Source organism: Loxodonta africana, chromosome 21 (genome assembly GCF_030014295.1).
Source record: "Loxodonta africana isolate mLoxAfr1 chromosome 21, mLoxAfr1.hap2, whole genome shotgun sequence".
In the NCBI taxonomy this organism is placed as follows: domain Eukaryota; kingdom Metazoa; phylum Chordata; class Mammalia; order Proboscidea; family Elephantidae; genus Loxodonta; species Loxodonta africana.
In genome coordinates, this window is record NC_087362.1 from 59,664,410 (window position 1) to 59,691,252 (window position 26,843).

A 26,843-nucleotide genomic window follows, 5' to 3' on the forward strand; every position below is an offset into this window, starting at 1 on the left:
AAACAGCAGTATGACTGATAATATTAGGGCCTAAAATCTGTTGCCGTTGAGTTGATTCTGATTCATAGCGACCCTATAGGACACACTAGAACTGCCCCATAAGGTTTCCAAGGAGCAGCTGATGGATTCAAACTGCTGACCTTTTGGTTAGCAGCTCAGCTCTTAAATCACTGTGCCACCAGGGCTTCAATATTAGGGCCTAGTGACACTGAAATTAAAAGTTACTTTCTAATAAAAAAATTTTTACCAAGCAAAAACAAATCCCACTAGAGTTTTAGAAGGAAATTAAAACAGAAACCTCGATGATCCCAGGCAAAGGTCAACTCATCAATGACTAGGCCAAAGACTTTTCCATTTTGCCCATAATACTTTTTTCCATGCCGGGCCCAAATGTCTGGGGCTTAAACAGATAAATGCAAGATGCCAGAATCCAAATTAAAAAAAAAAAAAAAAAGGGTTCAGTACAGCATACGGACTAAGGCAATGAAAGTTTGATACTTTTGTTTCATATAAGGGATAATCAAGGTTACACCAATCCTTAATATGTTTGAATAAGACTCAAAAATCCATTCAGTACAGTAGTTTTACCTCTAAATAGAAAAAGTTTAAACAATTTTTGTTATGAGGAAATTGCTTAGGGAAAGATAAGAAAATCAATTCAGTAGTTGAACATTCTCTTCTAGTTTCCGAGCAGATTGCCATTTCAGATATACATGCTTTCCTTTTTAACACTGTTTCAATTTTAAATTAAAGCCTTATAGTAAGCAATTTATAGAAGAGGATGTGGTGCTTCATTAGTAATAAAAAATTTATAAAATGAAATTAATGCTGAATAAAGCAGACCCCAAATGCACAAAGATACATCACATCAAATGTTCTTTGTGGCCATCCATCCTGGGCTTAATCATAGGTAACAACTTCATAAAAGAGAAATATTAACTTACTTTAGTGGGCAATGGACATTCATCTAGTAACAATGTTATAACAGCTGGTCCCAATGGATCTTCCAATGGAATAACTCTAATTAAAGACTGGACAACATCCAACCATCCTTCATCTACAAGCAAATCAAGAAGATTATATGATAGAGCCACTATTTAATAAATGTGAAAATATATAATAATTTATAAAGTCGTACAAGATGACTTCATATTAAAATAGAAATGCTTCTGGCCTTCAAATTGTAGCTAATAAAACCCAAAACTAAACTCCATACCACTGAGTTGATTCTGACTCATAGCAACCCTATAGGACAGAGCAGAACTGCCCCATAGGGTTTCCAAGCCTGTAATCTTTATGGTAGCAGACCGCCACGTCTTTCTCCCTCAAAGCTGCTGGTAGGTTTGAATTAGTTAGCAGCCAAGTGCTTAACCACTGGGCCACCAGGGCTCCTTCCTGTAGCTGTTAGGCAGCTAATATTTGGGATGGACACAATCATCAACTGCTCGTCATCATGGTGGAGTTAAAGAATCCTAATTTACAGGAGTCTGGTGATTCTTGGGATCTTTATTTGGAGAAAGATGGTCTCGGTTCTGAAACTATGATTAAAATAGTTTTAAGCATCTTATTTACTACACAGGAATTAACTGAGAAGACTAAATGTACTCAGCAGTTGGCTCTCTTTTCACAATGATGCTTAGGAAATTGAGAGACAAAAAATTATCTTCCATATTCTAGAATAGTTATGGTCAAAGATTTGTCAATTCTAAAATTTAAAATAAAATAACATTTTTATAATTTCAAGCGAGATAAAACCATCCCTAAGAGGTACAGCTATATATTCTGGATGCAATATACAGCGCTTGTTACACTTGTACAGGGAAATTTCCATACACTAAGGGCTTTTTTCTTCGTCGCGTGTGCTAAGTATCTGGGCTCTTTTGGGTCACTGTGTGAAACACTGTAGGATATTCTAGGATATTCATTACATGGTTAAAGGACACTGAAAAAGGATGCTCCAGAAATAAAATCTAGATATATGTGGTTACCCTGGACGAAAAGAAAACTCTAGGTTTGGAGTATCTCATGTAAAATGAGACACTGAGAAGTCACCGAGACCTGAAAGTCCAACAAGGTTTCTAGGTATACCCACTGGCAGAAAATATGGGGAGAAAAAAGGCAAGGGAGCCATTTAAAAAGACTGTGTTCTAGCCCAAACCAAGTATTTCAAAGTATGGAACTAGTAATGCCATATTTCTCAAGAGCAAGTGTTTTCTTTTATCTGAAAAAAAAAAAAAAAAAAAAGATGGCGGCATTTCTTCATAATCATTAATCCATAGGAAGTATTAAAATTGTTAAAATACCTGTTTCTGCCATTTCATGCAATGTAATCATTGAGTAGGGAGGTTCCTGATCACTGAAAAACAAACATTCAAGACATCAAATTTGAGGAAATAATAAATGGCAGCTCCAAATGAGACTTTAAACCAGAAACGTGAGGGCAGAAAAGTGAAATGGGTAGAAATGAACACGAATGGACTTTGGGGAAGGGCTGGAAGAGACATACCAGAACTACAACCTTTAAGGACAAACGCACACCATGTGTACTCATTTTCCAAGGTCACTCTCTGTGATAGCCCATAAATGTAATCGGCAGATGGTAACGTGGAAGGACTGCCTTGTGGTTGGAGGACAAAGCACAGGACTAAAACTGGAGACCATGCCTACTCTCAGCCTTACCAGGTGAGGTAATTCAGGAACATCAACGTCATCTTCGTCATACTTAGAGAATTACCAGGAAGAGAGAGAATTCCATCCGAGGATTTATGAAAGCAAAGGCTTCCATAAATATTTTCAGTTTTACACTTTCTTCTGGGAAATATTTCCACATGCTTAAACTACATTAAAATGGTATTAGAAGAAAAGTAACCAAATTTAATTGAGAACTACTTAATATTCTAGACACTGCTATAAAATGGCATTACATATCTTAATTCAGTCGGTTTTCAAATGGTAATCCCAGGAATCCAAAGGGGTTGCTTTAGGGGAACTTCAATAATGAAATATTTACCACTAAAAGATGCAAAATCTAATTGCTTAAGGAATATACTTACCATGGATTTATTTTACATATTGTGGCTTTCTATTTTACTATTAAAAAACAAAACAAAACAAAACTCTTGTCTTATATCATTTAATTCTCAGAATAACCCTATGATATGGGAATTACTATGTTCATTTCAAGTACTTATCAGGTGCTGGTTGTTTGACATATCCTATACCTTTTTACAATAAGGGAAAATAACTATTTAAAATAAATTTTTAAGCAACATAACTGATACAAACACTTTGGAACAATCTGGTAATAATGAAATTGAGTATGCATATACCCACCAATGCCAGAGAAACTTTTACACAGGTCCAAAAAGAGATGTCTATGAAGCTGTTCACTGCAGTGCTATTTGTAGGAACAAAATTTTGGAGGTAACCAAAGTGACCATCATCAGACGAAAGGATAACAAAATTCAATACATTCAAGTATACAAAGGAATACTCTCGTAGTCTGAAGAGGTGCTGTCAATTTATATACAGTAATTTAGGTTTCAAGCATAATGTTGAGAGAAGTTAAAAAACAGATTTATGTAACCATATCAGCTATGTAAATTTTAAAAATCATACACAAAAATACTATATATATTCTTCCTCTACAGACATAAACAAACAAACAGCAGGCAGATTGGAAGAACATACCTTAAATTTACTAGCTTGGTTACCTACTGGTATTTGGAGGTGGGTGGGAGAGAGGAGAACAGGATTAGGGAAAAATAATACAATACGACAGACAGTCACCAACTAAGAAGAAATGTGAGCACCTAGATTCTAGACAGAGATTCTTAAAGAACACACACACATCTCTATACTCAAAGAACAAGATAACCTCATTTGTGGAACAGAAAGATGGAGCATAAATTTCTGGAGAGATACAGGAGCTAAGGCCACAGGACTACTGGGCTTTGGGTCAGGAACTGGGCAGAGGTGACTGGGAGTTCTGTGCCCTCAGGGCAACGGGGACCAAAGCACCTGAATGAGGGAAGGAGCCATACTCTCTAAGGGAAACTGGGCAGGCTCTTCCTGTCAGTGAAAGGAGCTGAAAAATAGTTATAAATGATCATCTGAGCTATAACTGGTATAAAACTGCAAGTCTGCAGTGATGGAAAAAGACAGAGAAAACCAGGCAGCAGGACCTGGGCTTCTCATAGTGGGATGGGAACCCTGAGCCACCAATTTTAGGTTTGGTCATGGACTGAAGGTCCCTGGGACCCAGCTGGAGACAGCAAAGAAAGTGAGATAGGAAGAGATGTGCACAAAGAGGGAGGGAAAATGAGAGTGACAGATAGGAAGAGATGCGCACAGAGAGGGAGGGAAAACGAGAGAGAGAGAGAGAGGAAGGCAGAGAGCTGTAACTAGAGCATGCTTGCAAGTGAGAGAAAAGACGTCCATCAGCAGGAGTCTGGAATTAAAGTTCCAAAGCACATGAGAATAGCCGACATTAAGAAAAGCCTGAGGATAAAATCACTACCAAAAATCTGCATATAATAGAACTTCTAAGTGATTTTAAAGAACTACAGTTGATTCTCATCATTTGCAGTAGTTATGTTCTATACAGTTGCCTCGAACACTGAGCTAGCAAACACTGAGCCATTGCTCCTAGGGAAAATTCAGGGTTAGGGTCCTGAGAGCCTCTGGACATATTCTCATTTGAGCAAGACATAGCTTTATTTTATGTGTTTCTGTTTAAAGACACCTTATTTAATTTATATCATTGATTCACTAACATTCAACTCATAGCCAAGAGTACTTGTGTCCTAAAGTTCATCTAACACATGTATTTTCTCTGTAAGGCATGTCACAGCCTTCTTGTACTTAGGAACACTAGAGAGCACTCTGGCATGATGCTTGGGGCCATTTTAAACAGCAAAATCACCAAAAAAAGGTACAAAAACTAAATAATAATAATAAAAAAAAACGAGGCACTAAATGGATTGTAAAAAGGCCACTTGTCCAGAGTACGAGAGCTGAAACAAAAAGGCAGAATACCATTGTGTGCGGCCTCAGCTGAGAACGGTATGCTGCACGACTCAGAGGCTTTGCTGCTCTGCGCATGTCTAAATGACTGTGAAAGCCCTGCGAGTACTCACTTTGGGGTTGCAAACAAATTTTAGTAAGTAGGCGAATTTGCAAACTCAGAATCTGCAAATAACGAGGTTTGACTGTAAATTAAAGATTCTCAGAGATTTGAAAAAAATAACTATAGGAAGTATAGGAAATTAAGAAACAAAAAGAAAAACATGAATGCAAAAAGAGGGAAATAAAAACTCAATAGATGGTATAACTCCAGATGGGCCATAGTTAACGGGAACATTAATGAATTGGAGAAGAGTTCTGAGAAATTCACTCAGAACACAGCAGAAGCAATATTCAAAGAGATAATTTATGGCTAAGAAATTTCCACAACTGAAGAAATGACTTCAGATTGAAAGTGCATAGGATTAAAAATAACAACAACAACACAGAACAAAGAAACTTTGTTTAGATGGGAGAAAAAGAATGCTAGCTATAAAGGCACACTGCAAGTAGGCAATTTATTTCAAAACAAACCCATGGAAAACTAGAAATCTACACCACAAAATTCTTTCCTACAGTGGCTGCTCTCACTGTGGCATTAGAAACTCTGCTCTTTCCTCAGATCAATGTCTTCCTTTCTAAATAAACAAGGGGATAGAAGACAATAAATACAGATCATCTCATAACTCTCTGCATACATCATTTTAGGTATAATTCTTACTAAGTCCTTTGTCCTAACAATTTTGCAGGTTTGATTTTAACAGCCCTAGGAACTTAACCAGTCCTAAGATTCTTCTCCTTCAGTAGCTTCTAAACAACAAGTTATATTTCCATCTTTATAAACCATCTAAACTCTGGTATTTTCAATCACCTCATATGCACATGGAAGCTGGACAACGAATAAGGAAGACCAAAGAAGAATTGATGCTGTTGAATCATGGTGTTGGTAAAGACTACTGAATATACCATGGACCACCAGAAGAATGAACAAATCTGTCTTGGAAGAAGTATAGCCAGAATGCTCCTTAGAAGCAAGGATGGTGAGACTTTGTCTTATGTACTTTGGACGTGTTATCAGGCGGGTCCAGTTCCTGCAGAAGGACATTATGCTTGACAAAGTAGAGGGTCGGCAAAAGAAAGGAAGACTCTCAGTGAGATAAACTGACACAGTGGCTACAATGATGGGCTCACACGTAGCAACAATTGTGAGGAGGGCGCAGGATCAGGCAGTGTTTTGTTCTTTTGTACAAAGGGTACCTATGAGTCGGAATTGACTCAGTGGCATTTAACAACAACAACAAAACTCCGTTTTGTCATTATCTTCTCTAATATGTTCTTTCCTCATTTGTTCTACATCTGCTTTATTTTTTCATTCTCAGAAGAGTTACATGTATAATTCAGTAAAAGCTGTTTAAGGTAAAAGTTACCTTGTTATTCAAATGTATACCACATAAGTGAATTACATGCTTTTTCACCAAGTTCACTTATAATTTGTAATATTTTCCTGAAGCCTGGAAATAAAGCTTCTACCTTGCCCCCAACCCCCTTAATCATTCTCTTTTGAGAGATAACAAGGTCTGTTCTGTGCCTGTTTTTCCAACGGGCTCACATTAACATTGCTTGTGGTTTACTTCCTTATGAGGGAAGGACGTTTCATCTCAATTTCGCGGTATTGGGAATAGTGCCTTAAAAAAAAGAAAAAAAATTCTCCTTCAAGGCCCATAAAAGATCCATTATTTATGGAGGTGTCTGATATAGCCCATATGGTTTATTTTTCAAATGTTCACATTAAGAAGCTGTATGTAACAGTTTCTAGCCCCTTGTTTGTGTTTGGGGATATTAATGACATGAACTTAGTATTCAATACATATTCCTTACAAGCATATCCAAACAAAAAAACAAAACGTGCTACTGCTGAGTCGATTTCGACTCATAGTGACCCTACGTTAAATGTACAGAATTCAGAGACCAGAAAGTCTTTAAAGGCTGACTTTAGTAAACTCAGGAAGGCCTTTCTGAACTGGCTATGGAGACCATGTGAATGAACCACCTTTCCCAGGCATACTCCACCGCAGACATGCAGAGTGCAAAACAAATTCATTTCTATGAGTAATAAAAAAAAAAAAAAAAATCACTGTAGAATAATCTGCACAGGTACACCTTGCTTTATGCTATAATTTTTGAGGAGCTGAACAAAACTCGGTTTTATAAATATGATTATCAAATACTTTATGTTTCTAAATTCAGTAGCAGAGCCTGAAGCAAAAAGAACCCAGAAATAATTTTTTAAAAAGTATTTCCATCTATTGAGCCACTGTCAGGTATAACTGTTATATATTAATGAGAAAATTAATGAATTGAGTGTTCCAATTAATAAAATTAATTAACTGAAAATTAATGAACTAGAATTGTTATGTGTAAGGCATTATCTTAAATGCTTTATATATATTATCTCATGACAAACCTTGTAAGAAAAGTATTATTCCTCTTTTATAGATGAGAAACCTGAGGCTCAGAGACATAACTGACCTAGTGTCACGCAGCTAGTAAGGGGCTCGGCCAGTATTTGAACCAGGGCCTACCATAGTTCTAAAACTTGCGCTGTTAACTACTAAACTATGAAAACTTCAGTTAAAAAAATTTTTTTTTCCAACTTGAACAATGCCGTTTAATTTCACTGTTATTCAATCTGGGATTTTGTACTTAACAGTTAGACAAAGCAAGGAAAAACAAAACAGGTACAGGTGTGCCCTGCAGTTTAAACTTACAAGCTTTCCAAACAGACCTAAAAGTGCCCAGCAAGGGATATCAAAAAAGAAGGGTGATGAAAACTCTCCTTGACCTATGTGTTTAAGTTGCCAAAAGAAGTTGTGTGCAGCCGTGCTCTTAGCAAACAATTCATCCTGAATGTCTGGTCTGTGGAATGGATGGGCAAGCAGAATGACAGTGAGTCTTCATACAACCATTTCCTATACAGCTGGCAACACGATCTCAGTCCATTTTTTACCATAGCTTCTAGTGATGATTTTAGCTTTCATTAGTTATTTTCTGCTACAGAAATGTTTGGACATTTCCAAACAGGTGTAGATATTAGCAAGTAAAGATACAAAACCTTATAATTTACTCTCCTAACAGGAGAGAAATAAAATATTTCCCCTTGCCCCATATATCCTCATGAACTGACAGGGGTACAGAAGTCACGGTTCCTGGAAGAACACTTTTCAAATCATACAGAAGGTGATTCTTAGATACTTACTTATCTACAAGAGTTCGTATTACTGCCAGCGTGTCCAGCACCAGCCCATCCACATTTTGTTTCTTTCTCCTCGGCTCATGTGGTCCTCGGCCCCTCCTCGGTGGCCGAACAGGGTCCCGGGGTTGGCTCCTTGTGTCATTAACGGGAACTGCACTGTTCTCAGACTGTTGCTGCTGGGTGTCGACACTGTCTTCAGCTCCACTGTCATCTCGGCAGATACAGGAATTGCCCATGGTAGTGGTGCCTCTCGTTCCCAGGAGGCGGGCTATGTGCTCCTCAAGAGTCAACAGCAGACCCTGGCCAAGGCTTCTGCTCGCTAAGAACACGGCCCAACCAAAGACAATCATTTAGATAGTTTTCAGTTTTCCAAGTACCATTTTCATAATCCAGAGCTGAAGAACTTTCATCCTATTTGTTTTTACCAACTGAACACCAAAGAAAGTTGCAGAGCTGAGATCCAACATTATCAACTACAAGGGATGCTGGTCATCCAGTGGCAGTTCTAAAAGAAAAAGAGGAAAAGAAAAGCAAAATTGAAGACTCTTGGCCACTCAATTACTCAAACTTTCCTACTTTGATTTTATAGATATTAGGATTACAATGAAGAATCATCCTCGGTTACTTTTATAGGTTTCTAACCCAAAAAGGCATCTTTGGATAACAGAATGACAATCAATAATTCCTTTTTATCACTGTATTTTAAGGTTGAATGCCAAACCATATCCCTGCTGAGAACCACAGCGTTACAACTGATTTTTAAAAAGCCATATGTATAGTTCTTCCTATCTATACAGGAATATACCAGAAGAATGTACACAATTTTTTCAAGGGCTCCTCTTGTGAATAAAAAAAGAATTGTCTCTCTTTTTAATTTAAATGTATAGGAACATTTAATATGCTTCAAATAAAATATCTAATAACAGATGCTTGTTGTTAAAAGTTATGATCTAAATGTGACAGTACCAATTTGATAATGAAGAAGAAGAAAAGAATAGAGTGTTCCACTTATATTACCTAAACAGCACAGATTTCGCAACTGGAGACTGAAGAATTTACAGAAATCACACAAGTAGTTACAAAGTTTTTTTGTTATGTGAAGAAGACTCTGTTTTAGGAAAGGCAAATTTATATCACAAAGTTACATCTTCACAATGATCAGTTTCCTTATACAACATGTCTGCTACAAAGTTAAGAAAAAGGATTCAACAGTTGTCTTTGCAAACACTAAGCACCTTGTGCCAGGCACCACACTAGGCCTGGCTGGGAGAATAACAATGAGCAATGCACAGTCCCTGCCCTCCAGGAATCCAAAGATGGCCATTCTCATCTCACAAAATATGCTTATCATAAAAAAAAAAACCTAATGATAGAACCAGCTCTTCATTAAACTGAGATATTCTAATTAGGTTCCGGAAAGAAGAAAAGATTTGGAAGCAGGAGACAGGTATGGGGATGGTAGTCCCGACTCAACATTTGGCTATTTACAATTTAATTTCTCAAATGCTGAGCACTGGCTCAGGAATAGATATAAATAAAATTTATAATTCACTGGGATTAGCAACAAGAGAAATATTACCTCCATTATTCTGCACAGATTTGCAGCAAATTCTTCTCAGTATTTGCCCAGTTTAATTACCGTTCACAGGGCAAAAACAGAATAAAAAGAGACAGATAAAGATAGACTTTACACACACACACACACACATATATAATCTATATGGGCGGAGGCAAGGGGATGGGATATGAAAGAAGAAAGGGGAGGGGAGGGAAGAGAGGAGAAAAAAGAGAGCAGAAAGGAACGGTGACAGACATTATCTCCCTCCCTAGACTACCAACACAGCAATGGCTGAGCCAAGTAATACCACAGATGTTCTTGGTTCCCAAAAACCGGGCAGGCTGTCTTCAAAATTCGAGGGCTGTATTTTAAAGGATGTGACTGAAGTATAGGTGAGAGTTGCAAGGACTCAGCTGGAAATGGCTTTTTAAAAGAGAACACTTTCTAAAACAGCAAAGAATTGAAGTAATGCCACTCCCATTAATGCAGAGGCCAGGGCAGACAGAAATCAGAAATAACTCCTTTTAAGGGTCCCTGGTATAAATTTCTATTGATCTTATAAATTATTCATTTCTAAGACCAAAAAGCAATATTAAGGAGATGCTATGCTCAGGCCCTTCTCAAAGAAAGTGCACAGAGCCTTTCCGTACCATTGAGATGATTCAGATGAGAGGAAGTAAAGAATCCAAGGTTTTCTGGCAGGTTTGACACTGGGTGGCAGCCCAGCTGATATGCCAGTAGTGCACATCCTCGCAATCCTTTGCCTAAACTATTATTTTTTTTAACCTGTTAGTTATAAAAAATAAAGAATGCACATTGATTCTGAAAACACACACGCTGCACAAGTCTACAGCATTTGACTTGTGAAAATGAAAGCTCCCCCCCACCCCATGCTCTACTGAACTAAATCCACTTTCTTTCCCAGAGGCAACCCGTTAAAAGATTCGTGTGTCTGCTTCCACGCTGTCTATATTACCCATTGACGAGTCGATTCTGACTCACAGCAACCCCATAGGACAGAGTAGAACTGCCCCATGGGGTTTCCGAGGAGCGGTTGGTGGATTCGAACTGCCGGCCTTTTGATTAGCAGCCTAAGCTCTTATCCACTGCACCACCAGGACTTCACACTGTGGTATGCATTTACAAATTAGTTTTTTTTTTTCAGTCTGACTAGGATGATGGCATAAGTATTGTTCTGTGATTTTCATTTTTTACTTAACAACACATTTTCTGTATCAGTACATATAGAACGAAGGAGCCCTGGTCACGTAGTAGTTAAGAGCTCAGCTGCTAACTGAACTGTCAGTGGTTCGAACCCACCAAGCTCCTCTGTGGGAGACAGATGTGGCAGTCTGCTTCCGTAAAGATTTACAGCCTTGGTAACCCTAGGGAGCAGTTCTACTCTATCCTATAGGGTCGCTGTGACTGAGAATCGACTTGACAGCTGTGGGTTTTATATACAGAACTACTTCATCCTGTTCCAAAGCTGTATAGAAATCCATACTGTGGATTATCATAGTTTCTCAATTGCTATGCTATAAAAACTTGTGGCTAAACCAATTAATACTTCGGGAATGTTGGAAGGAAGGGAACTCTATTGGGAATGTTTTGTCTCCTGTGGTCACGGTCTCTTAACTCCAAACTGCTTTTCCTTAACGATAGGGGCCAGGGGATAGTGTCAATGTTACAGAACAGAAAGGAATTCCATTGGCTTCTCTAATGCCCTTGGGCCTTTCCACCCAATCAGCAAGGAAGTTGGGATGAGGCTCCTGATGCAAATAGGAGATTCAGTCCAACCTGACACATTAAGTTGGGGAAGGCATTTCTGAGGAAGGAGATCAACAAGGTATTAAGATAATTAGTAATGATTTGAGAATTTCAAGGTGAGATTAAGTCCCAGAAAACAAAGCCTTGAAGGGGAGAGAACAATGGATCCTACAGAGTTTAATGTCAATACTTGTAAAGATACTTAGAATTAACAAGGAAACAATGCTGGGAGTGCTTGTGAGGAAAGCAGTAAGTTATAAAGTTTGTTGGATCTCAAATTCTTGAACTTTATTCACATTTTTCAACAACATATAAACTGAATGTAGAATAATTAATCTATGCAGATTTCCATTTAGTACACTTTCAAAGTGATTGGAAGATATCTAATATATGCAGGGTTTTTTTTTTAAATATGACTAAATTTGGAGATGACAAAACAAAAATTAGGGCTTTTTCCTATTTCTAACTTGAACTCAAGTGTAGTCAGTTTCTTCCCTAAGAGGTTTCTATTTTTTCCTTAAGTGACCCAGAAAATGATGTCAAATATAAAATTCATCAGAGACGGAAATGTAGTTAAAAAAAAAGTTTTTCAGATATTTTCAAGCCAAGTCCTTTTTTTTTTTTAAAGGACACGCTATAAAGACCAGGTGTAAAGAAGAGGTTAATTAGGCAGAGGAAGCCTTGAGGCGTTTCACAGAGACTACTGGAACACAGGGAAAAACAAGAGGTGCAACCTTTAAGGGACTTCTGAACTAAGCACACAGAGTACCCTAGAGGGTTATAAAGCCAAAGGTGGGGGGAGGGGGGACCTAAACAGAGTACAACATTTTTCAGATTTATTCAGCACTAAAAATGTGTAGCTTTTCATTTGGAAAGGATAATCACTCACGATGCTTTTGTCAGAGGAGAAGCTGAGAGTACTGCAGGCAAAAGTTTGGGTGATGAAGCTCAACCATTACACTGTAGACAGCTTTATTTCATTTAAAGAATGCATTATGTGGCCCCCCATTCCAGGGAACATAGTTTTAAGACCGTAACACAAAGCCTACAGCCCTTGTACAGGGTGTGAGACACCCCCTGCGGCACAGTGCACGGGCTCTGCAGGCAGACAGGCCCGACACAAGGCCCAAGCCTGCAATATTTACTGTTACGCTTCCTAATTAATCCTAATTAACACTTTAAAAAAGAGAGTAATAGTACTTACCTCACAGTCCCACTGTGAGGATTAAATAAAATAGCACAGGCAAGTAAAATGCAGCAAAATGGCCAACACTTAAACCGGATCCAAAAATTTAAGGTATTATTATAAAATGAACACACAGCTACTCGGAAGTAACTAATCTGGGAGGTGGGGCCTCTGGAGTAAAACCTGAGTTAAAAGCACTAAAGCACATAGCCTCTTACAGAATTCATCTACCCTGTGCTGGAATAATTTTTACTTATCTATATTTTTATTTATACTTATCTATACTTTTAGACTAAGAACCTCGAATTGCAGCTTAATCATCCCATAGGTGGCATGAGAATTGCTTAGGGTATTTATTAAAATGCAAACCTCTGGTCTCACTCCAAATAGCCAGAATCAAAATTTCTAGGGTGCATTCCAAGCATGTGTTTTATTAAAAGCTCCTCAGGTGACTCTGACGGCAGCCAGGTCTGGAAACCACTGCACCTAATCAGAGAGCCTAACATAGGACCTGGCACAATAGACATGAAGGGGTAAATCAAGCACTATGAAGATCGTATTAAAGGGTGATTCTTCTGTGCTCAAAAGTGCTCCTCATTCTAGAAAAATGAGCAGTGACTATCTACGAACATAGTCCTTCAGGGAAGACAGCCAAAATAACTATTAGAATATAGCTAGCATCCACTATTGACTATATACCAAACCAAAAACCAAACCCAGTGCCGTCGAGTCGATTCTGACTCATAGCTACCCTGTAGGACAGAGCAGAACTGCCCCATAGAGTTTCCAAGGAGCATCTGGCGGATTCGAACTGCCAACCCTTTGGTTAGCAGCCACAGCACTTAACCACTATGCCACCAGCGTTTCCTTTGACTATATACAGTACATTAAAAAAAAAAAAAAAGTTCCATATATTTCCCACCAGATCCACCCCATGAAGCATCCTAATGAACTTAGATGATACTCTTCTTATGGGTAACATCATCCAAGGGCTGACAGACTGAATGGAATGGAAAACAATTTAGACTAGAGATTACATAAAGGCAACATATCTGTATACCTATTGTCATGGATTGAATTGTGTCCCCCCAAAATATCTGTCAACTTGGCTAGGTCATGATTCCCTTGCCTGATTGTATGATTGCCTACCATTTTATCTTTTGATGTGATTTCCCTATATGTTGTAAATCCTATCACTATGATGTAGTAAGATGAGGTCCACAAGATTAGGTAGTGTCTTAAGCCAATCTCTTTTGAGATATAAAAGACAGCAGTGAGCAGAGAGACTTGGGTACCTCATACCACCAAGAAAGCAGCACTAGGAGCAGAGTGCATCCTTTGGACCTGAGGTTCCTGTGCTGAGATGTTCCCAGACCAAGGCAAGACTGTTGACAAGGACCTTCCTCCAGAGCTCAAAGAGAGAAAAAGCCTTCCCTTGGAGCTGGCGCTCTGAATTCGGACTTCTAGCCTATTGGACTGTAAGAGAATAAACTTCTCTTTGTTAAAGCCATCCACTTGTGGTATTTCTGTTACAGTAGCACTAGATGACTAAGACACCTATGCATTTCACCTTAACTATAAAGACCGGAAACCCTGGTGACGTAATAGTTAAGAGCTACAGCCGCTAATCAAAAGGTCAGTAGTTCAAATGTACCAGGTGCTCCTTGGATACCGTATGGGGAACTTCTACTCTGTCCCGTAGGGTCACTATAAGTCAGAATTGACTGGACTGCAAGAGTCTTTTTTTTTTTTTTTTAAATAAAGACTGCTTCATACCAGATGGTCAATTTTAAGACAGAAAAAAAGTCACAAAATTTAAATACACACGACTATATTAGATCTGTGGCTGTAGCAATCATTACCTGGTTTAATAATAACTTTATCACTGGATGCCAGTGCTTAGTAGAAAGACTAAGCAATCTAAATGGCAAGGTATTAAAATCATTATACTGTTAATAACCATTTTGCTGCAAGAACATAATTATAATCAAATATTTGCTCTGCAAATATATTTCTCTGAAGTGCTATATTAATTTTGATCTGATTAATAAATCTGTTAAAAATCAGATTTTTACATTTCACATTTTTTAAAGCTACTCTGGGCTCTCAGTAAATTTAGTGTCAAAGCAGCGAGGTTTTGGTACTCACTGTGAGTACAAAACACAGACCTCCACCACCACGAACAGCTCGCCACAGAAACATTGGGCCAACATGTGCACTAGTCTAACCCTCTCTAACCAACAGTCCAGGAATTAATGATTCATCTCTTCAAGTATCTGTTTGCATTCAATATAATATGGCACAGTGACAGAAAGAACACTTTCTTTTCCCTGGAAAGAAGACTTTAGGGTTATGTTACCAAGAAAAGAGAAGCTGGTTAAACGAAAGACCACGAAGGGGGAAAAAAAACGACTTTGGACACAAAATGACTACTGCTGTCAACTTAACCCATCGTTCCAAAGTAGTGGACGCAGTATTTTTCTCCAACCTTCCCTCAAAGGCTAAATCACGTAGCATGAACAGTAACAACGTATAACATACTGGAAATTTTTATGATTTCTCTCATTAGAAAATGTTCTTGCATTCTTCCCTAAGACCGAGTTTCACAAGTGACAGCATCTAGAGTTACACTCATTCTTCCTCCAACGTCTGATTATGGAAAATTTCAAACATACGTCAAAGCTGAATTTTCCAGGGACCACTTATATACCCACCACCTATTCTACTACTAACATTTTACTATACTGGCTTTATCACATGCCTAGCCACGTCTTTATCCACCATCAACCCATCTAATTAAAAAAAAAAAAAAATATATATATATATATATATCATTTCAAAGTAAATTTGCAGGCATCAGCATACTTCTCCTAAATAATTCAGCATGCATATCACGAACTAGGCTTCAGTATTTGTTTTTTGAGGTAAAATTTATAAATAACATGTAGATCTTAAGCAGACAAGTCCTGAGTTTTGACACCGTTTGAGTTATGCACACCTGTGTAACAGCATACCTGATCAAGACAGAGAACATTATCTAGAAATATATTTACTTTTAAAATATCCTGCAAGATATCCCAAAGACCATTAATTTTCTTACTGACAACTGTGTTTAAATTGGGAAAACCTGAAGGTCAGTAAGATTATTTGCTACTGCAATAAGTAGATAAGACGAGTAGATAATATAACAAGAGTACACTTGCCAGTTAAAACAAAAACTACCTATACATATTTTCAAAGGAATGTTTCTGCTTTAGACTCCAAAGCATCTGACATTTTGTAATGGGAGCAAAGAGAGGGAAGATCATGAAATACTTTGTTGGAATTTCACTTTTTCCCCCAAAAGGAAAGGCAGCCTTGATAAGCTATTTTTTACCTGTAACTCAGGTATCCAGACCTATCTACCTGCAGGTGGCTGTGCTTTTCTTTTCTTTTTTTAATTTTTATTGTGCTTTGAGTGAAAGTTTACAAATCAAGTCTCTCATACAAAAATTTATATACACCTTGCTATATACTCCCAATTTGCTCTCCCCTCAATGAGACAGCACACTCCTTCCCTCCACTCTCCACCCTCATGTCCACTTGGCCAGCTTCTGACCCCCTCTGCTCTCTCATCTCCCCTCCAGGCAGGAGATGCCAACATAGTCTCATGTGTCTACTTGATCCAAGAAGCTCATTCTTCATCAGTATCATTTCCTATCCCATAGCCCAGTCCAATCCCCGTCTGAAGACTTGGCTTTGGGAATGGCTCCTGTCTTAGGCTAACAGAAGGTTTGGGGTCCATGACCTCCAGGGTTCTTCTGGTCTCAGACCCTTAAGTCTGGTCTCTTTATGAGAATTTGGGGTCTGCATCCCACTGCTCTCCTGCTCTCTCAGGGTCTCTCCATTGCGCTCCCTGTCAGGGCAGTAGCTGGGCACTATCTAGCTCTTCTGGTCTCAGGCCGATGCAGTCTCTGATTTATGTGGCCCTTTCTATCTCTTGGGCTCATAATTACCTTGTGTCCCCAGTGTTCTTCATTCTCTTTTGCTCCAGGTGGGTTGAGACCCATCGATGTGTCCTACATGGCCACTTGTTGTGTTTAAGACCCCAGAAGCCACTCCCCAAAGTGGGATGCAGAATGTTTTCTTAATAAATTTTATTATGCCAATTGACTTAGATGTCGCCTGAAACCATGGTCCCCAAACCACTGCCCCTGCTATGCTGGCCTTTGAAGCATTCAGTTTATTCAGGAATGTGCTTTTCTCTCTTTGCTGTAGTCATTTGAGACTTAAGTCACACAGTACAGTGGCATCACTAGGGGGGTACAGACTGCACCAGATGATGCTGTCAGAGGGGGTGACACCAAAATGACTGTCTATAAAATTTTTGTGCAGTGTTTCAGCAGGAATTTATTATTTTTATAAAAATATCCCTGTAGTTAGTTGTAACAACAAAAGCATTTTTTGTAAGTCCAGTTTGCATGTATCAATATACTTACAAGGCTTCGAATCATGTGATTTTGTCCACATTCTCTCCAAGCACCCTTGTTTTCATTGCTGCCAGTGTTTTTAGCCACTGATTTGGTCAAATTTACTGATGTTTGACCTACCACCTTACGGTAATTAGTGTTTGTGAACCGATATCCGTAACGTTGAGAATGCAGTAGTAACTAAAGGCTCTATATCCGTAATGTTGAGAATGCAGTAGTAACTAAAGGCAAATAAGGAGTGATATACGGGGACTAGGGTTTATGAGCAACATTAGCACAAAAAAATCACTAAGGATTCTGCATGGTCTGGTACCGGAGGAGGTCCACGGGGGGGCGGGTAGTAACGCCGTGAGTTACGGCATTGGCTGACACCAACCCCAGTGACGCCACTAGATTATACCCTGGATTATAACCTCAAAGGGGGCTGAGAAAAGCACTGGCTGATTTCTCTGGTTGAACTGTTAGGAAAAGAGTATCTGGAAAAAAACTTCTCCTAAAAAGTTGAGAGCTTATTAAATCAGTACCAGTGGCATCTCTGGTCAGGTAAGGCTTATGGCAAAAATAATTACAGAAGACAGTCCTGACCTGAAACAGCACAAAGGAGAAAAGACAAATCCTTCTAGCAGTTAAAAACATGTTAAAAATAAAGCTTCGATTGGAGAGAGAGTAAAGCATTTCCAGAAGCAAATAACAGTAAAAAAGGAAAAACAAATAATCCCTGCCTAAAGTCTCAAACGAACAAACAAACCGGTTGCTGTCAAGTTGATTCTGACTTACAGCGACCCTATAGGACAAAGTAGAACTGCCCCACAGAGTTTCCAAGGAGCACCTGGTGGACTTGAACTGTTGACCTTCTGGTTAGCAGCCATAGCACTTAACCACTATGCCGCCAGGGTTTCAAGGATTGAAAAATTTGCCTTGGACCCAAAAAGGAAGTACTAAGAAAGAACTGAGGTAAGTTCTTATGATGCTGCAGTACAGAGGAGAAAAATAAATGTAGTGCTCCACACCGTTTGAGATATTTTCCCCCTAAGAGTTCAAACAGCAGGAAATCATATAGGCATGTTATTCAAACACATACATGATTCACAAGCCTAAAGGAAGGGAATTTTTCTATTATAGCAAACTCTTTGCTACTAAGAAAAGCAAACAAAATGTATAGAGGGCACAACTAACACTTTCCATAATGAGATCTATTTAAAATGGTGTCTGAAAACAGTCAGTTGTACACCTAGAACCTAGAAGGTACTCAGTAAATGTTTTAAGTCAATTTATCTTAAAAAATCTGTGTAAACAGAAAATGTTTTCAAAATACTTACCGTTTTGAAAAAACTGAGACACCATCATTCAATAAACACATATCCAATGCTTATGCCAGGCACTGGGCAAAAATGAAAAAAAGATAAGGTCCTTCATGCTCTTGGTAAAGGAAGCTGGTGTTAGGGATGAAGGACAGCAAGGGACAACACACTTAGTTCCCTACTCATGAGATAGTTTGTGCTATGGAAGTTAGTAAAGCATCAGGTCCACTAGGAGGCCTCTCACTCCACCATTTTTCCAGTGGAAAGGAACTTCGTAATATTGAAGTAACTCTGTATGAGCAAGTTTTTAGGTGGTTGTATATAGGTGCCCTGGTGGCAAAGTGGTTAAGAACTCGGCTGCTAATCAAAAGGCTGGCAGTTCACATTCACCAGCCGCTTCTTAGAAGCTCTATGGGGCAGTTCTACTCCGTCCTAGGGGGTCACTAGGAGTCAAAATCAACTTGTCGGCAACAGGTTTGGTTTATGTAGATATATCCATGGGAGAAAGATGTGGCAGTCTGCTTTCGTAAAGATCTACAACCTTGGAAGCCCTATGGGGCAGTTCTACCCTGTCCTATACCCGGTTATGGCAAAAGGTTTTGTTTTTTGTATATATACCAGTATTAGCAAAAGGGAATGGAGAATTTATATTTGTACTGCAATACATTCATGTCTTAACTTATAAGCCAAAATACTATTGGTCCAAATCTTTCTGCTGACGCAGTGAAAGATGAAGCACCAGTACCGGTTGCCACTGAGTTGATCCTGACTCGTGGCAATCCCATGTGTGTCAGCATAGAAACTGTGCTACGTAGGGTTTCACTGACTGGTTTTTTGGAATTAGATGCCCAGGCCTTGCTTCTGAGGAGCCTCTGGGTGAACTTGAACTGCTAACCTTTCAATTAGCAGCCAAGTGCATTAACTGTCTGCACCACTCAGGAACTCCAGAAAGATTAACCAACCACCTGTAAATCAGACGATGCTGAATAGTAATTTTAATGAAAAAAACAAGAGTAAATGTGGAGTAAAAATGGAAAACCAAGATCAATTTGAGACAATACTGATGATTCACCACAAACTAAGCACTCTTCCTGGATGTTGCAGGAATCCGCACTCTGTAGATGACCTGTGAGGTGCACTGGTGCCAAGCTTCCCAGGACAGATTTCCTGGGAGAAAATGTAATAGAGATGTCAGTAAACTCTAATATTGTGGCAGTTTTGGTTTATGAATGCCATGTTTTAGCAAATCCTTAATGATTCATTTGGTAAGTAGCCCTTAGATGTACAGATATACGAATAACGATAAAGCAATAGGAACTAAAAAAAAAAGAAGCTGCATTTCCCATGAAGAGGGGTGGGGTAGGAACCACACTTTGAGAACCACTGCATGAAGGGACTACAGGGGCGGAAGCTTAACTCTTGGGGACTGGCGGGAGGGGTGGGAGGAAGAAAAAACTAACAATGAAAAACAAAACTAAGAGGTAATAATAAACTTCCTAAGTATTTCAAAACTTTTATTCGAGGTATAGAGGTTCCATGAAATTAAGTCTAGAAACTGTAATTTCTAGCAATAAGAAAGCTACCTGCAGAATTTATTTCTTAACAAATTTAGGGAATCAATTTCTTGCTATCTCACATTATTTATAGTTTTTAAAACCTTGGAAAGGAACAATGTAAAATTTTCTCAAAGTATTTTTACCTGATTTAGTCTTGTATCTGTCACATGGTTATTGCTTTTACATAATAACCAGCAAACATTTCCTTTTGGATTGGGCATTAATACTAATACATAACAAATACGTACTTTTTTGTTAATCATAAAGGTTGGCCAGAAAACGATTTCAAAAACTGACTTACTGAATAAATAAACCAAAGGGGAAATATTTATTCTTTCACACCTTAAAGTTGTAAGAGTCTTCTCCTAAGTGTTGCGGCTCAAGTTTTGGCATTCATTTCTTTGGCATTCACTTGACTATTCTGTTTTTCAATCATCTAATTTGAATATGGGGGTATGGGGAACGACCCTAATTCAATGGTAAATGCCTTCAAAATGCCAAAAGCCTGAAGAAAAGCTAAGTCAAATAACTCTTTTGAAGTAGATTCTTGCTTGCACTGTGGTTCCCATCTATGGTGCCTATTGACCTTCCACTTACTTTTGCAACTTGGTGACTATGAGATCCTACTTTAAAAGGACCCCACCACAAAACACAGAAAATTTCCAATTTGAAGTAGTATAATACTGATTACCATTTCAAAAAAGTCCTAATAATTTCTCCAACTATATAAATATTAGAATGTCAAAGAAAGTTAAAGATGGCAAAGTGACTTCTCACTTCATTATAACAAATTACTTCATTATTTGGGAAAGCATACACAATTCTTGATAGGCTGAATTAAGCTCATTCAGTTGAAAGAGACTGTTGTAAACGCACAACAATAATTTTTTTGTTAAGCTCTTGCGAAAATATACTTCAGAGTTGTTTTTTCCTGTTCACAATAGAATAACATTATTACACAAGATGCTAAGTTCTTATTTTCCCTTGAATACTTGGCCAATTTACTTAATGAGAAGTTATCTTGCTGACGAAGTAGAAAAAGCCCACATAGAGTATGCTGGAACACTTCCTATAATCAATACCTTAAAAATAATCACAGGGAACTGAAATAATGAGTTTGTGAAACCAGCAAAAAAGCAGGGCACAAAAAGACACTAGATCAGTAGGTCGGGGATAACATGTATCCTGAGAAATCAGAAAGCTATCAAAATCACCCCAATGATTTTTTTTTTAAGGACCATGGAATATAAGACTAGAAAAATGATAAATGCAGGTCAGTTTTTTGCTAAAAAACCAAAGCAACTATTAAAAAAAAAATCACTAAATAAATTAGCCAATATTTGAAAAGCCAGCCCTAACAAATGCCACTAACCAAACATTAAGGGAATGTCATACATGGAAACAAGTATCTTGTAACCTCGTCGAGGGATCCACAAAGCAAGATGTCATCCCGGGAAATGCAAACTCTACACAAGGTGGAAAAACGAAGTAAAGAGAACCATTGTGGAAGAGATATAAGATCGATTGCCAATGTCCTCGTAATCTATGGTATGGGGCTACCACAGCAAGGCATGATACTCATGGAGAAAAAAAGATGGTCTCAGTCACAAAATCACAATTGAGGAAGGCAGCATGATAATCGCTACCTGTAGACATCCAAAGACCATGAATATAGAAGAGAGAAGGGATAAGGTTTATGATATTGAGATCAAATTACCTAGAGGAAAATCTCAACTGTCAGGGAAAAACTGACTGAAGGAAAAGATTTATTACAGTGCCAACTCCTGCCAGCACCATCAGACAGTCAAAGTAAATTAAAACTCTGAGAACTGGAAATCCCTCCACTCCCGTCTAAACAGAGGCTGAAATCATGGGTTTAGATTATAATATAGCCTAACGAGCTGCAAACCTTAAAGTTTTCAGTACAATATGGCTCCCCACTACTCCATAGGTGATCAGTAACAACTGTATTAATACTGATCTATTACATCCATCCTATACACTGCTTTACAGTTAAGAAAGTGCCTTCACTTTTATTCTCAACAGCAACCCGTTTGGTGGTGGAACCACAATACCTTGCTTCCATACAGCCTGTAGCTCATATTTCCACGCACTGCATATTTTACAAAGAGACTCAAAAAGATTGAGAGTAAGTCACTTGTATAAGGACAGCAAATGGTAGGTGAGGGGCCTGGAAAACGAAAGGACTCTACTCAGCCTGGAAACCCTGGTGGTGCAGTGATTAAAAGCTACAGTTGCTAACCAAAAGGTCGGCAGTTCAAATCCACCTTGGAAACTCTACAGGGCAGCTCTACCGTCTCCTATAGGGTCGCTATGAGTCGGAAACGACTTGACGGTAACGGGTTTGGTTTTGGTTTTCTACTCAGTCAATAATAAACACTTCCGACCCTTAAAAGTTCGAAGTACAACACTGCAGGGGGAGCAACCTCAGACAGGGACACCACTGTCCACAGAGTCTCAGCAGACCGTCTCTGCCTGTCTCCCTCATCAAAGACAGGGAAACTGAGCCAAAGGGGAAGATTTGTTTAGTCCAAATCAGACAGAGGGTGCTGGCGGGATGGGTTCCCCGCACTAAGCCCAGAACCAGCTGAATCTTCTATCTGGGACACTTGGTCGGTCTTCCAGAGAGAGGGAAGGTACCCTTCCCACTCCTGCTTCTCTCCTACCCAGGCTTTCCTATGGGAGGGAGGCGGGGAAGGAGGCTCCACTTCCCAGAAGCTCCCGGAGACCCCCCCACCCCAAGGCCCTTCCCCAATTTTTAACTCGGGCCACGGGGTAGAAGAATCCGTTAGCCCTGGCTCCCGCCTCCTTGCCCCTCTCTCTGAGGTGTCTCTAAACCTCAAGCCATTTCGAAGTCTCCCTGGGGGAGGTCTGTCTCCCAACTGTACCCCCTAAAACACGAACTCCACAAAAGAGAACCCTCCCAAACCTACCTCTTCCGACCCAGACACCCCAACGGGGCGTCCCTCAGTCCCAAGAGTCTCCCCAGAAGCTACCTGCCTCTCACCTGGGTCCCTTTAACCGCGGCCTCCTCAGAAGAGCGACCCCCAAGAACCTCCTCCGGTAAAGATCCCCCAAAGGGGGAACACCCTTTTGCAGGAATGTCTTCAGGCGCCCTCAGCGCGGGCCTTGGCGGAGAACCTCCGGGCTGTTTCCCGGGCTCTGCCCAAAGCTACCTCCTCCCAGGTCCCTTCCCGGAGCCTCCCCCGGCCCAAGTCCGGCCACCCCGCCCGAGGTTTGGCCGGCTGTTCCCGTCCCTCACGAACGTCCCCAGCCCTCGGACTGTCCCCCCGCTCCGCGTCCCCAGGGGCTTGCCGGAGCAGCGCGGCCGGGCTGCGGCACTGACTTTCTCCAGCTCCCAGGCCCACCGGGGGGAGGGGGCGGCGGCGGCGCGACTCCTTTGTGACAGGTCCCAGAGAGCGATAAAGATGGACGCGAGGCCAAGGCGCTGCCATTACGCACTGGGCCCACCCCCGCCTCGCACCGCCCCGGCCCTCCCTCAGTCCCCTAGGAAACGCCCCTTCCTCGGTGGCAGGCCCTCTCCATCATAGCCAGTCATCTTTCAGGGATTAAGTCACGTGACGATACGGCCCTGCCCGCCCCCCAGGCGTGAGCTGGCCAATCCGCTTGTCGAAGTGTGAGTGGTCCAATCAAGTCCCCCGACTCGTTTCGGGGCCAGCGGATTTCCATCTGTCTCTCGCGGAGGAAGAGAGCTGCGGATTGGGCTACGCTGCCGGCAGCGGGGCGGAACTTTGTTGTAGGTGAGGAAGAGGAAGCCCTGAAGGGTCAAAAAAAATACAAAAGCAAAGGCTATTTTCTTTTTCTTTTTTCTTTTTTTTTTTTAAACAGCGAGCGGCCTTTGCGGTGGCGGTTTGGGGTGGGCGCTGCTGAGGTGAGAGTCTCGCCTCCCGCGTGTGGGTAGGTGAGTGTGGCCTGGGCCCCCTACAGGCAACTAAACCTGGGCTCCAGTTTCTTCGCTGAGGAGATGGGATGCTGCGGCTGAGGTTAGGATTAGGGCCAGGCCTGTGCCCCCAGTACGCTCGCTAGCCCTGTGTCCTGAGTCCTCGAGGTCGGGGGCCTGCTGAGTCCAGTCTGAGAAGGCGTCTGGCTCGTGTAGGGAGGCTCCCCGACCCTTAGAGATGAGTCCGGGATCCCGGGCCACTTGCGGCTCCCCTCCACCTTTGCTGGTAGATGGGGCCATCCAGTCCCCAGTGGTAAGCGGGCTTTGCTCCCGAGGGCTTGGAACCGCTCCAGGCTGCTCAGGAGATGTGGGGACGCCTGGTTGGAAATGATTGAATCACAGAATGGACGTTCAGGATGGGCAGCATATTTCTTATATACCATGTGCCAGTTGCTGTGCGAAGTGCATTTTCTAGTAGAAAACAAACCAGCGTGCCCGTTTTGCCGATGAGGAAATGAAGGCTGAGAGTTGGAGCGGGTCGTTTGAGGCCCCCTGTGAGTTTGGTGGCGACGGGAATGTCAGTCCTCGCCAGGAAAGGGGGAGACCTATTCGTTCATAAAGTGGTTCTTAAAACTTTAGTTGAAAGCGGTCGTCTACAGCTCTTAAAATGCAGTTTCTCGGGCCCGACTCCCAGATACTCTGACTGAGTAGGTCTGGAGTGAGACCCCCAAAAGCCAAGTTCGGACCTGGTGGTCAGAATTCCCAACTACCCCTTGTGTACCAACCGGTTACGTGGTAAGATTTGCTGACTGTGGCTTTTTGATTAATTGGTGTCTAACAAGGACGTAATAAACTGGCTTGGAGAGCGCTGCTTCTGAGATTCTTGAGAGGAAGTATGAGCGTGTAGACTCCTTTTGATACAGGGCAATCAGCTGAGTTGAAGGCATCTTGTAAAGGCTTTCAAATGTAGCCTGAGATGAGCTGTTAATAACTTGTAAGGGTCAGAAAGCAGAGGCTGCCTGAGTCTCTCAACTGAAGTCTTGATGCCTTTACTCTGTGGGGAAATTAATTCTTCATGGTTGTAAGAAAGGAAGAATTATGTCAAAATCATTTAAGTGGTTAGCAACCTTCACTTTCACCTTCTAAGAATCTTTATGTTTGGTTAGGGTCAAATTGCTGCTTCAGAAATTGAGAACCAAGTATCTGGTAAATGAAGTAATTTAAGAGCATGGTTCAGCCATAGCCTCGGGTGAATTAAGCAATTTCAGTGTGTTCTCATGATTGAATACCTTTGTCTTCATTCTTAAATATAATCTGTTGAACTCCTTACTGTAGGATGTGTTTTTAAGATTTTTTTTTTTTGGCTTTGTCTTTGGTTTTCTGCATTTTCCATTTTGGTGTATTCAGGTGTGAATTTTTTTTTACTCAATTCGGTATTGTTGTTAATTGCCATCAAGTGATTCCAACTCATAATGATTCCATGTGTCCGAGCAGAATTATGATCCATAGGGCTTTTCAAGGCTGTGACCTTTCAGAAGTATATCACCAGGCCTGTCTCCTGAGGTGCAGAGTGGGTTTGAACAGCCAAACTCTCTGCAAGTAGTTGAGCTCTTAACAGTTTGCACTACCCAGGGACTCCATTAAAAACAAGCAAACAAACAAAAAGAGAAACCAAGCCTGTTGCCGGCCAGTGGATTCCAGTTCATAGTGACCCTATAGGACAGAGGAGAACTGCCCCGTAGGGTTTCCAAGGAGTGGCTGGTGGATTTCAACTGCTGACCTTTTGGTTAGCAGCTGATCTCTTAACCACTGTGCCACCATGGCTCCATGGACTCGGTTAGGCTTCTTGAATTTGTGGGTTAGTGCCTGATGAGTTCTGGAAAAATGCTAAGAGTATTCTCTGTTAGTGATTGTCATTCTCTGAAGAAGTTTTATTCTCTAGGAAAAGTCAACTTGATCTAAATTGCCGTAGCTTGGTAGAAGTGCCTTTTGGCCAGAAAGTCTTTATTTGGAATATAGTTGAGTTTGCCTGATAGCAGATTCCTGCATTTTGAAATCCCATGTGACTTGAACATCAGGTTGAAAACATTGGAAGAGGACTGCCTTTTACTGACAAACCAAACCAAACCCAGTGCTGTCGAGTCGATTCCGACTCATAGCGACCCTATAGGACAGGGTAGAACTGCCCCGTAGAGTTTCCAAGGAGCGCCTGGTGGATTTGAACTGCCAACCTTTTGGTTAGCAGCCGTAGCACTTAACCACTACGCTGCCAGGGTTTCCTTTACTGACAAAAGTAAAGTTAATTGGGCTGTTGTTTTTGGTACCCAAAGTGAAGCCTTATAAAACTGTTAACACAGAGATCTGATTCCCCCTGGTATATTTTTACATGTACAATCTGTCTAATTTTAGAATTAGGCATATATGGTGGACAGTGATGTAAACACTTCGTAAGTAGTCTGCCGTCACAAAATTCAATTCCATAGGAAGCCAGATCTCATTAACTTGTGTCATGGCAGTAGCTAAATGGAATAGTTTTTCAAGTCAGGGATTGTAATGTAAGATTTGTATTTTAAAATGTGTGTAGCATGCTATGTCAGAAAGACACCGAGCCCATGTTGTCCCGCCAACCTGGAAATTAAATACCACCGTCTCCAGTACAAACACTAGTGCAGTGTTTAACAGTTACTTTGGTTTGAAATATAAGAACTTTGTTTTCTCGGCTGTCAAGCAAATTTGGAAAACTGTGTTCTTTCTTTGTGCCAGGTTG

General features: G+C 40.5%; 2 protein-coding genes across 10 annotated transcripts in view; one reads left to right on the forward strand and one right to left on the reverse strand.

Annotated features, from left to right (window-relative positions):
• Window positions 1–23,653, reverse strand: part of RSPRY1 (ring finger and SPRY domain containing 1) — a 52,534-nt gene extending 28,881 nt beyond the window's left edge. For 2 of the 5 annotated variants that reach the window (XR_010318890.1, XM_003416291.4), the window contains exons 1-4: window positions 23,522–23,653; window positions 8,321–8,822; window positions 2,304–2,356; window positions 945–1,057 (exon numbers count right to left, since the gene is read on the reverse strand). Coding sequence is in view for 4 of the 5 variants with exons in the window: in XM_003416291.4 (XP_003416339.1) it covers window positions 945–1,057; window positions 2,304–2,356; window positions 8,321–8,667 (513 nt within the window). In the remaining variant the exon portion in view is untranslated. Of the gene's footprint in view, window positions 1–944; window positions 1,058–2,303; window positions 2,357–8,320; window positions 8,823–10,525; window positions 10,638–17,306; window positions 23,429–23,521 lie in introns of those variants that run through there. The other 3 variants (XM_010596060.3, XM_064273991.1, XM_064273992.1) reach the window with 3 other exon arrangements.
• A 171-nt stretch (window positions 23,654–23,824) lies between these two features.
• The window catches only part of PSME3IP1 (proteasome activator subunit 3 interacting protein 1), a 32,125-nt gene continuing 29,106 nt past the window's right edge, over window positions 23,825–26,843 (forward strand). Inside the window, exon 1 of one of the 5 annotated variants that reach the window (XM_010596068.3) lies at window positions 23,825–23,936. The gene's annotated coding sequence lies outside the window, so the exon portion shown is untranslated. The other 4 variants (XM_010596071.3, XM_010596069.3, XM_010596072.3 and 1 more) reach the window with 4 other exon arrangements.